Here is a 16928-nt window from a genome sequence, read left to right as displayed (position 1 = left end):
AGGTTTAAGTCATTGATCCATTTTGAGCAGCTAATATTTGTCTATGATTTTAGGTATGTGGATGCATGTGTGGATGTCTAAGAGTTTCAGTGCCATTTGTTGAAAAAACAATACTTTAAGTGAATGTTCTTTGCACCTTTGTCAAGAATCAATTGACCATAAATGTCTTCTTTAATTTCTTTTAACAACATGTTATAGTTTTTGTGTGTGTGTGTGGGGGGGATACTAGAGATGGAACCCAGGGGCATTGTACCTCCGAGCTACACCCCCAGCCCTATTTTTTATTCTTTATTTTGAAGCATTGTCTCACTGAGTTGCAAAGGGCCTCACTAAATAGTAGCTGAGGCTGGCAGCGAACCACAATCCTTCTGTCTCAGCCTCCCAAATGTAGGGATTACAAGAGTGCACTACCATGGCCGATCATTTTGTAGTTTTCAGCATACAAATTTTGCACCTCGTGGGTTAAATTTTTATCTATTATTTTTGATGCTATCATAACTAGAATTGCTTTCTTATATTCATTTTCAATTGTTCATTGCTGTTTAGAAATACAAGTGATATATGTATATTAATCACCTTGTAACCTTGCTGAGTTTACTAAGTCTAAGTGTGTGTGTGTGTGAAAGAGAGAGAGAGAGAGAGAGAGAGAGAGAGAGAGAGAGAGATTGAGAGAGAGAGAGAGGTTGAGAGAGAGAGAGAGAGAGAGAGAGAGAGAGAGAGAGATTTACCAATCAAGTGGTCTACAAAAAAGTTTTCCTTTTCTCTTTGAAATCTGAGCATCTTATATTTTCTTGCCTAATTGCCCCAGCTAGAACCTTTGATATAATGTTGAATAATAATGGCAAGAGTGGACAGCCTTATCTTGTTCAAGCTTTCAGTCTGTCACCATTAAGTATGATGTATTCATTCATTCTTTAGTTCTGCAAATATTTATGGAGCAACTAGTTGTGCCAGCCATTGTGCTATGCTCCAAGGATTTCCTGGTGCTTACAATCTGGTGGGGGTTGAGGTGCCCGAGAGAGAGAGGAGTGAAATAGATACATATAAGCAGATGGGTAAGTAAAGAGAATTTAAGTGGTATGGCAATAAATGTGTGTGTGTGTGTGTGTGTGTGTGTGTGTGTGTGTGTGTGTGTGTGTGTGTTGGGGTACATAAAGTAGGTAAAGTGATAAGGACTCAAGAAGGTATCTCCAAGGAGTTGGTAATGGCATAGGCCTGCACAAAAATGAGTCAGCTATGCAAGCGTCCTGGAAAGAGATTTTAACACAGAGGGAGGAGTAACAGAAGCAAAGCCCTGAGGCTGGGATGAGTTTGTTCTCAGAATGGGGAGAAAAGGCAGCTGTGGTTGGAACTGAGCGAATGTTGGTGGCAGGAGCTGCCAAGAGTTCAGAGGGAGACTGGGTCTCCCCGAAGCTCATGCCCCTCCTCAAGACAGTGGTAAACTGTCAGCACTTCTTGTTCCTATTTTCATAGTAATCTTACATTGCAGGCTATTATGTACTGAAGAATGTGTCTAACCATATTCTAAATAAATATATTTTAAGAAATGTGGCATTCTTATTTTTAAGATTGATTCTAGAAATACATCCAAAAGTTTCAAATATAAAGATCTTTTTGTCTCATCTCCCAGCACTTCCTCTCATAAGTAGCCCATGCTAGTATGTTCTGCATATAAGGAAAGACATTTTATACTCATTTTCTCTTTGTTCAAAATTGAAAATATTAATTTAAAAGACCTCTGGCTTTTCTAATAGAATTTTTATACTGTTTTTAGTTCAAATAAAGGACTTGAAAATACTAATTTTCATATTCTAACAAGTTGGCTTTCTTCAGTATAAAATATTGAGGCTGCTCTCAAACCTGCCATCTTCCTCTTCAACCTCTTAAGTATTGGGATTAAAGACATGCACCATAGGACCTGGCCCCTTGCTTTCTTATTAAGAAATTAAAAGATTAAAGAGTAAACAAAAGTGGTAGGCCGTAGTAACAATACTTCCCTCTGGGAAAAAAGTAAAATAGGTCTAGTCCTCGACTTGTTCTTCCCTTTGGGACTGGGGAGACCACTCTGCCAGAATTCTGTAAGCCTTGGCAGAGAATACAGGCAATGAAAGATGACGCCAAGGCTTTGTTCTTAAGGGACCTAGGCCACATTTTTCTTAATCACTTTGATAAACCGACAAGACACTTTCAGGGCTTTTCACTCACCCAGAGCAGAACCTTGGACAGGAAATATAGGAAGGAGGCCGTGCAGGAGCATCATGGGTAATTCTTGGCTTTTGCTTCAAGGTCTCATAGGAATGGGAGCAGGCAAAACCTGTTGTCAGGCCGTGTGCCAGCAGGGCACCGGATGGTGTGATGAAAAAAAAAATACTCTTGAGGCTTTATTCCTGTTATCAAATTGGTGAGAGGGGAAAGGGCAAGAGAGCCAAACTCCCCAAGTAAAACTCAGCTCTTCCTTTTATTATAGGCTAAGGAGTAGAGCATTGTGTTAGGAATGCTTTAGAAGATAAATTGTTATTTGGCAGTTTTGCCAGAGCAGACTGAGGTTGCTCTTCAGCTTCCTCCTTAGGGTGGTCTTCCACCCTCAAGCAAAAGGTGCAGCAAAACAGGAGGAAATAGCTTAGATAGCAAAGGGGCATTGGGTCACTGCCTTCAGTTCCTCCAAGAAAGGCAGCGTTCTGCCAAAGCAAGCAAGAAGCTATAAATCCTTAGGTCTCTATTCTTGGTTTTTTTTTTGGTTTGTTTTGTTTTTGGTGGTACTGGGGTTCCTGGAAACCCTTCTACTTTGGGCTACACTCCCAGACCTATTTTAGGCTTTTTTTTTTTTTAATTTGGAAACAGGGTCTCTTAAGCCAGCAAGACTGGCTTCGAACCAGCGCGATCCTCCTGTCTCCGCCTCCCAAGTGCGGGGATTACAAGCATGCGCCACCACGCCCGGCTAGGTCAGTATTCCTTAGACTTCTTACAACCCGTACCTGCAGGCCGAGGAGGGCATGCCAAGACAAAGGAGTTCTGCCTGAGGGTGCCTCATCGCCATGCGTCTACTCTTTGTTATCCTCAGTGTCCTGCCCCCGCCAGCTTGCCTCTCAGTGGATTTCTGGCATTGGCTGCCTTTCCTGGACTCTATAGTTAAGAGCAAAGCAAAGAGGAGTGAAGATCTGGGGAAAAAAAATGGGTCGAGGGCTTGAGGGAGGATACATGTTGAGAGGGTTTATAGAACCTTCTGGCCAAGCTGTTCACAGAGGGAGAGATGAGGGAGCATGCAGCCAAGAGGCCATAGATGTGGCCAAAGAGAAAGTGCTTGTTAGTCTTGCTCCTGTGCTGATTTAGGGGGAAAAACAAAAGACAGGTTAACATCATGGTGACTGGCAAGATGGCCCCCATTCAAACATAGCAGAAATACAGTGTAGGGGCCCCTGGAGGTGTTGTGCTCTGATAGATCTTTTGATTATTCTAAAGCCTGGTTTTCTTCCTGAGCCTAGCCAGAGCCAAGAAACATTTTTCCCAGAAGAAAAGGGAAGTCTGGAGACCTTACCCCTACAAGCATTGAATGTACTTTAAAGCAATAATTCCATGTTTTATGTATCTTACCTCTCAAGAAAGTGGCAATAAGGAAATAAGGTTGGCAAGAGTGGGAAGTGATCCGTTGACTGACAGGGTTGTTTTTGTTTTTCAATGTATGCGGTTCATTATTTCAAGAATCATTCTGAGCACTAACTGTTACTCTCTGGTCGTTATCTTTTGTTTCCTTGATCTTATCACTTCACTAAAATTTCTCTGTCTTCAGATTTGTTCATACTTTTCATCATAAATTCCCATCGTATTTATAATTTAAACAGAGGGAGTCACTGAAACCATTCCTGCCTTGTTTATTCTTTTTACAAACAACATCCCTTTGTGGATGTAGTCAGAGATTTGCACTCTTTACTAATCAACACCACAATAAATAGAGCCTTAAAACTGTCAGCGATACTGGCCAGCTCTGCAGCCTGAGGACTGAAGGCCCAGGCCAGATGGCCAAGCCAGGCTCCTAGCACACATAATGTGTGTTCTGTAGCTCTTGGCTTCAGCAGCATGGGCAGCTGACTGCGTTTTAGAAGGCTTCATGGTGGTGGGGAGGCAAATTTTCCATACCCATTTGTTCTGTGGGACATCTCCAAGAATAAACTGGAAGGTGGCATGAGTGTTACTTTACCGTGGTTAAAACCAAGTCACAGGCTGGATTTTCTGAATTTCTCAATGACCACTGTCAGGTCCTATGATTGTGTTTCAGTCATGAACTTCTCTCCAAGCGTCTCTGATTGTAAGGTAGAGGGACAGGGCTGTGGATTTTTCTGAACTTCCAAGTATTGCAGCAGGAGATGTTGAGCAAATGCACGGATGCCATGAGGGTGTGAGCTGCAGGTCAGATGGACTAGAAAGAACCTCCCTTCTGCTCTACTGGATTTTATCTCACCACCATTGAGGTTTGGAGAGAAATGGCCTTCACTGCCATGTGTGTAGGAGTGGTTCACTTAGCCCCTGGCAGAGTTTCTTATGAGGATGGCTAAAATAATGTGCCCCGAGTTCCCAAATAGATCATTTATCAATGGACCTCAGCAAGGGAGCTTGGAAGAGGTTCTGATGTGGGAGCTGCCATCTTCCTCTCCCCCAGCAGGAGCTTGGTTTTTCTCTTTAAAGCTTGTGAGGCTATGCTGCAAGTATCGCTAGGACAGAACAACTCATGGGACCAAATGAATCATTATGTTCAACATGTAAACAAGGACTTCTCATTAGTTATGTCCTGGAAAGAGCCCAGAAACAAGTCAGATCCTCTCCTGGGTTTGCAGATCCTTTGCCTTTATAAAGTGAATTCTTGCTGGTCCAACAAAATCTTAGGAAGTGTGCTTTCCTGAAAGAGGATTTGGTTTTATGCGGAAGAAACAGCCACACATGATAAATAGGGAGGTGTGACCTCTTTGGACTTTCATAAGTTTTATAGAGTCCCTTCCCCATTCACATATACTCTCCTGACACAAAGGATGGGTATAGAGTGGAATTGTTCACTATTGTGGAACCTATTGAGTTTTCAAGGGCACCCTTTTTTTCTTTTGATTCCTGTTGGTGCTCTGTTACTGTCCTGCCCTATGAAGCCTGTGTAACTTTGTGGTTCAGTGTTGAGCTAAAGTGTTGGATTGGAACCAGCTTGGCATTTGCCTGTTTACTGCTTCTCAACACATTACAGCTTCCTGACTTCAAATAGTGTTTGAACAGACCAAAACCATGTTTTTGGCTGTCATCCAGGGTTTGGCTTCTGCTTCCCAAATAATGCCATAAAAATGGTCTGTCAAATAAATTTTCAGGCATTGAAAAGCACAAATTCCCTGCTCCATATGATGGTAGATAATGGAGGCAGGCTTCAGCTGACCATCTGGCGGGGTGCCCATGGCTTAGGACAACCAAGCTGTGGAGCATCACTTGGCAGTGCTTCCTAGCGATCAGAGTTAATTCTCTGAGTGTGATAGATGAGCTTTCCGTTTAAGGAAATTTGCTCATAGCATTTATCTCCATTGGGGCTCTTGGATTCCATAAAATACTATCTTTACACAGCTGGCTTCCATACCAATTTGTATAGATTATGTAGTTTTTGATCCTAGGATCAATTTTCTGTTGAGTAAACTTACAGTGTTAACAATGGACAGAATCCTTTCTTGATTTAAGGTGTGCTGAGAGCAATGTTCTCCTTTCCCTGGATATTACAACATCCTTATCACTTGGAGTCCCAGCTGGAAAGAGATGGCATTTTCAAATTAGGATAATTTAGGGAGAGTTTATTTTAAAAGGGACAGTTTAAAAGGTGCACATGGGTGGGGAAAGAAAAAGGGGAAGTGTTGCCATACCCCATAGAGCTGTTAGTACCCCTAGACCAGAAGGGAGCAAAGGAAGTGGCCATCCTATAACCTCAAACATGAGTCACATAGAGAAGGCTGCCTTCAAAGTAACCTTTAGCAGAAAACAGAGGCAGCCAGGCTGAAGTGAACTGGCAGCCCTGGCACCCTGGCTTTCTTCCTTTCCTGTTAGGATACTGTGCTGGCTGAATCCAGTGAAACGCCAGAAGACCAAGAGTCTTTGGTTGAGCCTCATAGGTCAATCTCTGTTCTAGAGGAAGAAAGTTTATTGGCTTGCAGTTTTTGAGGTTTTAGTCCATAGTTCAGGGCAGAAGCAGGCTGGGTGGCAGGGCCACAGGGCATAGTGGAGAGGGAAAAGCCATTCTCACCTCCTGGAGGCCAGGAAAAGAGAAAAAGAGAGGGGTTAGTGGCATATATAGTCACCAAGGGCACAGCCAGTGACCACTTCCTCCAGCCATGCCCCACCTCTGAACCTGGCTGCAATCCCCAACACAGGAGGTCTGGGTGGACATTTCAAATCAAACTGTAACAGCCTCCCAGGGTAAGTTTGGAAGTTACTGAAGTTCCTACCTAATGTTACAAAGCTCGCAAGTGACAGAGCCCAGATGGGATTTAATTCCCTGAGCTTGATTCTATTATGCTTTAAATGATAAAGTAAATCATTCACAAACACATTTCTCATCATTTATTAGAAACAAAATGCTTGCTATACGCCTGCAGTGGGTGGGAGCACCAGAGTCATGCCTCGATTGAGAACTGGGTCCATCAACCTTCAAGCCCCAGAGGGCCCTCCCCACCCCATGTTCTCAGGGTGAAAATCAGGAGGCGCCAGAGCTAGGGAAGGCTGGCATCGGTGCTGAGCTCCTTCACACAGAGCACACCTCATTGGCTGGGCGAGGACAGGGAGGGGCAGTGTGGAGTTGTGAGGAAGGGCTGCAGGCAGGAGACACCTGGTTGTGCTACAGGGGTGCCATGGTGTCCCTTGGCACAGGAACCGTGGCGGGACCCCACTGGCCTTTGTGCTGACCTGTATACTCACCAAGCAAGCTCAGGTTTGGGGCTTCCACACTCTATTCCTTAGGCCTGAATTGCTCTTGCCCAGATCTTTCTTTCTTTCTTTCTTTCTTTCTTTCTTCCTTCCTTCCTTCCTTCCTTCCTTCCTTCCTTCCTTCCTTCCTTCCTTCTTTCTTTCTTTCTTTCTTTCTTTCTTTCTTTCTTTCTTTCTTTCTTTCTTTCTTTCTTTCTTGCAGTACTGAGGATGGAACCCAGAGGCATTCTACCTCCAAACTATACCCACAGCCCTATTTTTAATTCTTTATTTTGAAATAGGATCGCACTGAGTTGCAAAGGGCCTCACTAAGTAGCTGAGGCTGTCCATGAACCACGATCCTCCTGTCTTAGCCTCCTGAATGCTGGGTTACAAGTGCCTGGCTCTTTGCCCAGATTTTTCAAGGCTCACACACTCCTTTGCTCAGCCCACTGCTCAAGAATCTCCTCAGAGGAGCTTGTTTTCTCTTCTTTTTTCTTCCTTTCCTTTCCTTTTCTTGGAGAGTACTGGAAGCTGACCCCCGAGGCATTCTACTTCCAAGCTACATGCCCAACCCTATTTTATTTTTATTTTTAAATTTTGAAATAGGATCTAAATTTCTGAGGTTGGCCTCAAACCCAGGATCCTTCTGTCTCTGCCTCCCAAGCAGTGGGATTACAGGCATGTGTCACCACACCAGGCTTCTCAGAGGAGCTCTTTTTGCCTCCCTATCTCAAATGTCACCTCTGTCACTATCTCTTCTCTTCTACTTTATTTTCCCTCATAGCAGTGATCATTATCAGACATTACAGCCTTAGTTCTCCAACATTTTGGTCTTAGGAGCTCATGCTTAAAAATTATTGAGAACCCAAAGAGTGTACCCTTATGTGAGTTGTGCCACTCAAAATTTACCCTATCTTAAGCTGGGCGTGGTGGCACATGTTGTAATCCCAGCATTCGGGAGGCTGAGACAGGAGGATCGTGGTTTGTGGACAGCCTCAGGTACTATTTAGTGAGGCCCTTTGCAACTTAGTGAGACCCTGTTTCAAAATAAAGAATAAAAATTAGGGCTGGGTGCGGCAGACTGGCTCAATCGGGAATAATAAATCCAGCACTGAATATGGCCACTGAGTCCTCTCGAGATCGAGTTTCTCAGAAAGATGTGCAAAGGATTCGGGTGCAGTTCTGCAGCCACTTACCTGCAGCGATTCTTTCCCTTTTATGAAATAAACTCCTTTAAGTTCCTATTCACGGCGCTAACGGTGAAGATTCCTCTCCGGGAAAGAATCTGACATGGACAAAAGCCTCTTGTGCGATTGACACTTTATTACAAGAACCCAGAAAATTTATATCCTTCACCAGTGAAATTAATAGTAAAAAAAAAAAAAAAAAAAAAAAAGAAGTGTAATCACCACAAATCAATAGTGAAGGACATGTAAACAAAGTAAAAAAAAACTAGTCCGGGCATTCAAGATTAGCTCCGATTAGCTCCGGATCCTGTGACCAAATCCAGCCCCTTGCCCTTGAGCCCCCTGCCCTTGCAGACAGGCGGCTCCAAAGGGAAAATTCCAGAAGACACAGGCACGCCTAGGGCTTGGAGAATATGGCCTCTCATGGAATCTTCTTTAACTCGTTTCTTCGGAACTTTCCATTTCTAGGGCTTAGTCCATATGGCTGGCATGGGGAGATATGGCGATCCAGGGGGATGCGATGGAGGTCTCCCAGGTTTCGTCTGCATTGCCATCTAAAGTCTGAAAGCTTAAACAAGCTCACAACACAGTTTAGCAGATAAACACCAAAAAATAACATGAAGTTTTTAGATTTAGTTGTCAGATGTACTTCTCTAGCTGCTGAGCACTTTTCCTCAAATGATAGGCTTATTAGAAGCCTATTCATCTTTTAATAATCCATTTTCCTATCACAAACCCTTTGCAACTTCCTTTTCTTTTCTGATTACCTTGATTCTCTTTCCCATTTGGGACAATCTTAGGATAAGCTCTTCTTCATACAAAAATGCTTTCTTATTCTCACCATATTTCCTTTCTTTCACACTTACACATTTATTATATCTGTCCTTTGTTTTGACATATTCATTTCTTAGCCATGTGGCACCTCCCTGTTTCGGGAAGCACACATGCTGGGTGTAAAAGTCAAGAATCTTCCTAGCCTTCAGCTCTATTGTATTGGGCAGTATTAGCTGCTCATCAACTAGGCTGCTTTGAAGTCACACACAAAGTTTATCTTCTCTGTATCTAGGCAGGATCACAAGGAGAGGGGGGTAAACAGAGGCACCTTGCCTCCCTTACAAGTTTTTTAGGGCTAATGGTTTCAGCTAACTCTTAAGGCTTTTACTGTAAGTTAATGATTAGAATGAAGGTCAGAGATAGAGGGGAAATCTTCGTTTGTAATTGCTGTGACTGGAATGCTACCACAGCATCTGAATTCTAACTAGATTTTATTACCATTTGAGCAAAGCCGAGGGCGTTTAGAGGCTTAGACAAATTACTAGAAAATTTATTTTCCACGGACTCAGTTTCTCTCACAGTCCTGATCTTACATCACCGGAGCAATTCATGTGGAAAGTTAAAAGAATCATTACCAAAAGAATAATAGTTATGAAAGAATATCTAAGAGTGGGGGAGTACTTTGGCCAGAGACAACACTTCCCCTCAGGGCTCCACTTACCTTAAGCTTTAGCCAATTTCCTAATTTCCTGCGTGGGAAATCTTTCATGCAGATGCCGAGGAAAAGGAAATAATCTCGGCAGATGAAGAAAATTTACCCTTCAACAGATTTGTAGGGTTTTTTTTTTATGAAAAGAGAGGGATGTTTGAGTAGCTGTTTTATATACGGCCAGTCCCCAATTTACAATGGTGTATAATTTTTCAACTTTACAGTGTTGCAGAATCATATCCATTCATTCTCTTTTTCACTTTCAGTACAGTATTCAGTAAATTGCGTGACCTTTTATTATAACAAATATGAAATACGTTTTGTATTTGATGATTTTTTCGTACCATATCATAAGTGGTCTGAGTACATTTAAACTAGGCTGAATTAAGCTACAATATTTAGTAGGTTAGGTGTATTAAATGCATTTTTTACTTATGTTTACAACTTGTGGCGGGATCATCACCAACATAAGTCAAATAACTTTAATAATTGTGGATATTTATTTTATTTTATTTTATTTTTTGGTGGTATGGGGTTCCTGGAAACCCTTCTACCTTCGGGCTATGCTCCCAGATCTATTTTATACTTTTTTATTTTTGGAAACAGGGTCTCTTAAGCCAGCGCGGCTGGCTTCGAACCTGCGCGATCCTCCTGTCTCGGCCTCCCAAGTGCGGGGATTACAAGCATGCGCCACAATGCCCGGCTTGGATGTTTAATTTTAATATTATACTAAAACTCAGCTGTGTGGTGGGGCATGATTATAATCCCAGCATTTGGGAGGCTGAGACCTGAGGATCACGGTTCACGTCCAGCCTCAGCTATTTAGTGAGGCCCTTTGCAACTCAGTGAGACCCTGTTTCAAAATAAAGAATAAAAAATAGGTCTGGGGGTGTTGTTCGGAGGTAGAAAGCCCTGGGTTCCATCCCAGTCAAGAAATGTTATACTAAAAAAATTATACTAAAACCCAAGAATGATTGTTGCATAAGGCTTAGTTGCTGTGTGACTTCACCATCACTCCCAAGCAGTGTGTGTGTGTGTGTGTGTGTGTGTGTGTGTGTGTGTGTTATGATTACACATAATGGTGGGATTTGTTACTACATATTTGTACAGGCACAAAATGTAATTTGGTCAATTTCATTCCTACCCCACTGAACCCTTTCTTTACTCGTCTCAGATGGCTGCCTTTTTAAATGAAAAGTTGAGCACTGTATTTTGAGATTTTGGTTTACATAAAGTAGAATAATAGACATGAACCATCAGTTTCATTATACTGGTAACCTTCAACAAAGGAAAGCATACAGCCTTTAAAGATAACAATTGAATAAAATCTCATGTACACAGGAATTGGAACACTTTTTTCTCAATAGTTCCATACCTCATGTTATTGCTACTGTTTTTAAGAAAAGTGAAAAGTTACTGGTTTCTGACATAGTGCCTTGATAAATATTTGTTGAAAATACCTAACATCTGCTGGGCATGGTGGTGCAGGATCAGTCCTCAGCACCAAAAGTGTGTGTGTGTGTGTGTGTGTGTGTGTGTGTGTGTGTGTTGGAATGCTTTTATTCCTCTTTTCAAGTCCTGTTTATGCCAATACTATACTTAAGTGAGTTAACTGCCTTTCAGAAATATACTTAAACCAGAACAGGAATTAAACATCCAAAGCAAAAGATATGTCCAATAAATTAGGCAAGCAACTCTTATCTGCTTGTTTACAATATTTCAAAGTTATTAACCCATTGTATTTATCTCTTTAAGATCCATACAGGTTTGCAGCACCAAATAATCTGGGTCTGTCAACCTAGCTGTGTTCCTTTGGATGAAAAACTCCTACCCCAGCTTCTGAAAGAAGCAGGCTACACTACTCATATGGTTGGAAAATGGCACCTGGGAATGTACCGGAAAGAATGCCTGCCAACCCGCCGAGGATTTGATACTTACTTTGGTAATGGGAATGCATTTGTTTCTTTAACAAAACAGACTACCTCCAGCCATCTTGTAAAACGCACTACAGTGTAATCAAATGAAATAACTGGAAACTTGAACAATAAAGGAATGCCCCTGGGTTCAATCCCCAGTACCAAAACAAAACAAAACAAAACAGCCCAACAACCACCCAAAACAAAAACACAAACACAGCTCTGTGCCCAGTGAGGGTCAGAGTACGAGGACACCTTAGAGCCCTGGAAGAATTATCACCTGCACAGCAGACCACTGTGCCCTCTGAGAAGCTCTTATCTCAAGGGGATGCAGGCTGATTGTGATTTAATTACAGATGAAATGTAAGGATATTTTCTTTACAAAGTACATGATGTAATTTTGCCTCCTCAACTGTATTCGAGGGTTTTCTTTCCGGGGAGGGTGGGAGAAGACTCTCTTCCACTGGCATCCTTCTCCGTCTGCTTTTAGAGTCACTAGATTGGACCACATTGACTTAAAAATTAATAATAATAAAACAGGGAGGATAGGAAGATATTAAGAAAATGATAAGTATTTTATGAGATTGATAGCCCTATAAAAATAAACAGGAAACCTAACATTTGTTTAAAAATGTGCCTTCTTTAAGCCTGTTTCAAACTGTGCCTTAATTAATAACCTGTTTATCTTGCCAGAGACTGCATATCATTCTGTCAGGTTCTTTTTATATCGAGCTATCTTTCTGTCTGTTATTGAGCTACCTACCTATCTCCCATCTGCTTCTTCATTTATTTATGATCTGCTACAGTAGAAAAGGAACACATATTGAACAATAGCAAAATCAGGGTGAGGAGAAAAAGATGGAATAGTTTAATGGCACCAAATTACCAATAAGGTGCATGGCTCTAGGTGTGTTTCACATTCATTTCTAAGATGTGAGATGCCTTATGTCCAAAGTAGAGAGAGAAAGAGAGAGAAAGAGAGGGGGGGAAGGAGGAGGAAGAAGAAGAAGAAGAAGAAGAAGGAGGAGGAGGAGGAGGAGGAGGAGGAGGAGGAGGAGGAGGAGGAGGAGGAAGTTATAAGTCATATAATCTACATGATAAATGAAAACCAGATGTTTAGGAAGAGTAAAGCATTTTCTGGCTGGCTCTTAGGCCTGAGAGAAATTTCTCCCTTCGGAGAAGATAAGTGGACAGTGTCCTTAAAACATTTTGACAAGATAGTGATGGTTTTCTAGATGTTTCGTGAGGATTCTTCTCTATCCAAGCTAGGGCCAAAGCACGAAAGGAGTTATTCAGAAAAAGGAATGTATATAGAAGCCAAAACAATGCAGTCCGAGCACATGGCTGCAATACTTCCTTGGGTCCAGGGTTAAAATCAAGACACAAGGATATCAGACAGGAGAGCACATGTGCCTGCGCCCATCCAGACGCTTTAGCAGATAGTACAATCAACACTGCCACTCTCTCTGGGTGAGCCAGAGTGTATCTTCAGTATCCTCAAACAGCAGCTAAAACTCAGACTTGAATGTAAGAGTACTTTGTCATCTTGGAAGTTTTGGAGGAACAACCAGCCTATACAGCCTTTGAAATGTTTCCACCAGGTCTTTGCCGAAGGAGAAGTTGATATTTTAATTCTGCAAATTCTGGCAAAAGGATGGACTAGGAGTACTTTGAAATTTTTATTGAAAGCCAAGCTATATAAAGTTTTAGTTGGACAAAAGGTGGACATGATATCCTTTTATGAGAATTAGGAAGCCTAATCTGGACCTAGAGCAGATAATAACACTCATGATCTCATGAAGGGAGGCTTGCAGCCACGAAGACTGTGACAGCCACAGACTGCTTTTACTGGCATTACCCGGAAAATAGTCAGATAATGGGGTATGGGCCTGCAGCGCTGTGAGCCCTCTAAAAACCAGGGAGTGATATTCTTTAAATGGGTGACTTGTGTGGTATGTGAATCGTATCTCAATAAAACTGTTAAAGCAGTCAGATTTATTAAAAATATTTTATAATTTTTTTCCAACATAGCATATGTTGTCATTATCATCTTCAGACTCAGCATCTGAGTTCAAATTTGTAGGCCACCCTTAGGATGAACAGCACCAAGTGATTGTCACGTGGTTGCTTGGTATCAGTGTGGCCAAGGATGTAAGTAGGCCTAGTCCTATTTTTAGTGTCATTTCAGTGTTTATAGTTTATACATAATCTAATCAAGTATATCCTGTGCACATATTCTCCTAAATAATAGAATATAGTTTACATTTATAAATAAGGAATGGAAGTGATTTTCTCAAACTCTTAATACTCAATAGTCATGAAAACTCCAAACTATCCTTATAACCTGAAAACGTCCAGATGAAGCCAGTAATTCCAGAGACACAGTGACAGGGGAATAAAGAGCTTTATTGACAACACACCAGCAAGTTGGAAGGTGGGAACTTTTATCCTAAAAGTCCAATTTGTCATTGTAAGGAGAGTTCAGGACTTAGGGAAAGGGCTAGGTTAATTTAGCCATCATTGTTTCTAAGGGTAATACGCCTTATGTATGCCAGGAAATAGCTAAGTGCCCCACAAAGTTTATTTCTTTTTAATAGCTTTATGAAGGCATATTCACATACCATACATTTCACCCAATTAAGGTATACAGTTCAACAGTTCTTAATACATTTACAGGGTTGTGTTGTTTTTATTACAGTTCAAGTGTAGAACATTGTCATCATCCCAAAAAAGACACCAAATGTTATTCATTAGTAGTCACTGGTCACTTCCAATTTCCTTCAACCCCTCCAGTCTTAGGTGATCACTAATCTACTTTCTGTGTGTATAGATTTGCCCCTTCTGGACATTAATATAAATGAAATCATAGTATGCAGTACAGCTTCTTTGAATATTTTAGGAAAATATGGTACATTTACACAAACAACCTTTAGTTAAGAAAATTCATTTTCTCCCATATTTAAATATAAATTGTAGGATAGGCAATTAATGCTATTTAAATTGGCAAAATCAAGATCACTGTAGACAGAAACATCTGCCTTCAGTGCTCAGGTCGTAGTTGGATCGTTTGGTGTTGCTGAGTATGTCTGGAGCTCCTGTTTGGAGAGGTTTCCTCTTTCACCAGTGGGTGTCAGCATGTGACTGAGGATGAGTCTGAGAGCTGCGGCTATAAATAACCTAGAAGCCAGCCTGCAGCTTCAAGAACAGCAAATGCCATTGTTTGAACCCTGCACACATTTATGCAATACCTCACAACAAAACTGGTCACAAATCACATTAGCTGTATGTTATTTTGCAATTAGCTATAAGGATTAAGGTATTATCACCTTCACTTAATTTGAGTCCTGATGTTTTAAAAACATTTACATGGAGTCACCCACTTGTAGGGTTTCATGATAGAGCCTATGTTCTTAAAGACCTGAGAGAGGAGTGGGTTTGATTTTTTAAATGACTTCTGCTACCAAATATAGAGATGTTAAGAAATGTTGCTCTGATTATCCTTGTCATTTGATTAGCCTTGTCACGGGTAATCAATTTCATTAGGCAATTAAATGCCAAAACATGAGTTTGTTCAACAAGTTTTCGGCTATGCTGAGCATTTTCATCCTCCATTCTTGTTGCAGGGTATCTCCTAGGTAGCGAGGATTACTATTCTCATGAGCGCTGTACATTGATTGAGGCTTTGAATGTCACACGATGTGCTCTTGATTTCCGAGATGGTGAAGAAGTTGCAACCGGATATAAAAATATGTATTCAACAAACGTATTCACCCAAAGGGCTACAGACCTTATAGCTAACCATCCTCCAGACAAGGTAAATCTTGTTTCTTTACTAATATCAGAATCTTGAGGCTGGGTATGGTGGCACACACCTGTAATACTAATGTTTGGGAGGCGGAGACGGCAGATCACAGGATTGAGGACAACCTCAGAAACATAGTGAGACTCTTAGCAACCTAGCAAGACACTATTTCAAAACAAAACCAAAACAGCAACAACAACAAAAGGGCTGGGGGTGTAGGTTGAGGTAGAATGCCTCCGGGTTAAACCCTCAGTACACAACACACACACGCACGCACGCACGCACGCATGCACGCACACACACACACACAGAATCTTGTTAAGATAGAAAAGGCTACATTGTTAAAAAAAAAAACTAATTCTAGGTGGGTTGTTTTCAAATTTTAAAGCACATCAGAATCAGTCTAGGAATGTTATTAAGAATGAAGAGTCCTGGAGTCTGCCTCTAAGGGTGTGATTTATTAGTTTTGGAGAAATCCATGTATCAGCATTTTAAAGAAACTCTTTTTTTTGGTGGTACTAGGGTTGGAATGCAGGGGCATTCTACCTCTGAGCCACACCTCCCAGCCATATGTTTATTCTTTAGTTTGAAACAGGGTCTCTGAGTTGCAGAGGGCCTCATTAAGTAGCTGAGGCTGGCCATGAACCTGCACTCTTCCTGTCTCAACCTCCCCAGTATTGGGATTACAAGCATGTGCTTAAAGTAACTCTTAAAAGGTGATTTTGGTGAGAGTAGTCTCTAGGTCACACTTTGAGGAATACTATCTCTGTGCTGTTTTGATGGAAATACGGTTTTATTTTTTTTGGTGTTTTATATGCATGTGCCCTAAGTAATTAGTAAAATGACTATAAAAACAACTGGCTAAGTATACAAGGAGGCTTTATTATGGCAAACTATCTGTCAAGGGTTCTATAAATTTTAGATTCAGGTCAAGTCCTCTAACTTTATATTTTTTCCCCAAGACTATTTTGTCTATTCTAGTTTTTTTTTTTTACATTATCGTGTTAATTTTAGAGTCCACTAGTCAGTTTCTTTTTTATTTTTACTTAATTAAAAAAATTTTTTTATTGGTGCATTGTATTCATACCCACTAGTCAATTTCTACCAAGAAAATACCAAAAACCCCTGCTCTAATTTGTATATTCAACATATTAAAATTGAGTCTTCCAATTCATAGACATGAGACATTGATGAACCTATTTTTCACAATTTCCATGCTAAAGCTATTGTTTATGTCCTGACTTACCTATAGGTAAAGATAGAAGATAGCTGAAATAGCCTTAAAGCCTCTAGATCTAGCTTTTAGGTGCCTCTGAAGTGGGGCAGGCATTTGTGTTGTCAGACACTGGGCTCAAAAGATGTCTTGTGAAGAGCTATATTAGCACACTTAAAAAGTCAATCGTTTAGGGAGGCTTGGAAACAGAAAATTCTAGAATGTACAATGTTATCTCATTCTTCTGATTTCCTGTGCTTTGACTCTGACAATGCCTGGGGGTTCTGAGTGCAGAGCACAGTGTGGATTCTGCCTTACATACATGTCTGGACTCAGTGCCCTGCTGATGACCCCTATGTTGGTGTGGAATCTTCCTGGCTTTGCCTTCACCTACTCAATGCGGTATTGG

At 41.2% G+C, this 16928-nt stretch overlaps 1 protein-coding gene across 1 annotated transcript in view; it reads left to right on the top strand.

The window, feature by feature from the left end:
• ARSB (arylsulfatase B) overlaps nt 1–16928 on the top strand; it is a gene marked incomplete at both ends in the record, with an annotated part of 176978 nt that overhangs the window by 6499 nt on the left and 153551 nt on the right. The window contains 2 exons of the mRNA XM_080692784.1: nt 11344–11530; nt 15128–15318. Of these exons, the coding sequence (XP_080548910.1) occupies nt 11344–11530; nt 15128–15318 (378 nt within the window). The remainder of the gene's footprint in view (nt 1–11343; nt 11531–15127; nt 15319–16928) is intronic.

The sequence above is a fragment of the Muscardinus avellanarius genome, assembly GCF_963383645.1.
Source record: "Muscardinus avellanarius genome assembly, chromosome: 1".
In the NCBI taxonomy this organism is placed as follows: domain Eukaryota; kingdom Metazoa; phylum Chordata; class Mammalia; order Rodentia; family Gliridae; genus Muscardinus; species Muscardinus avellanarius.
The sequence above is the reverse complement of the archived record's forward strand: the minus strand, read 5'-3'. Positions and strand labels throughout refer to the sequence as shown.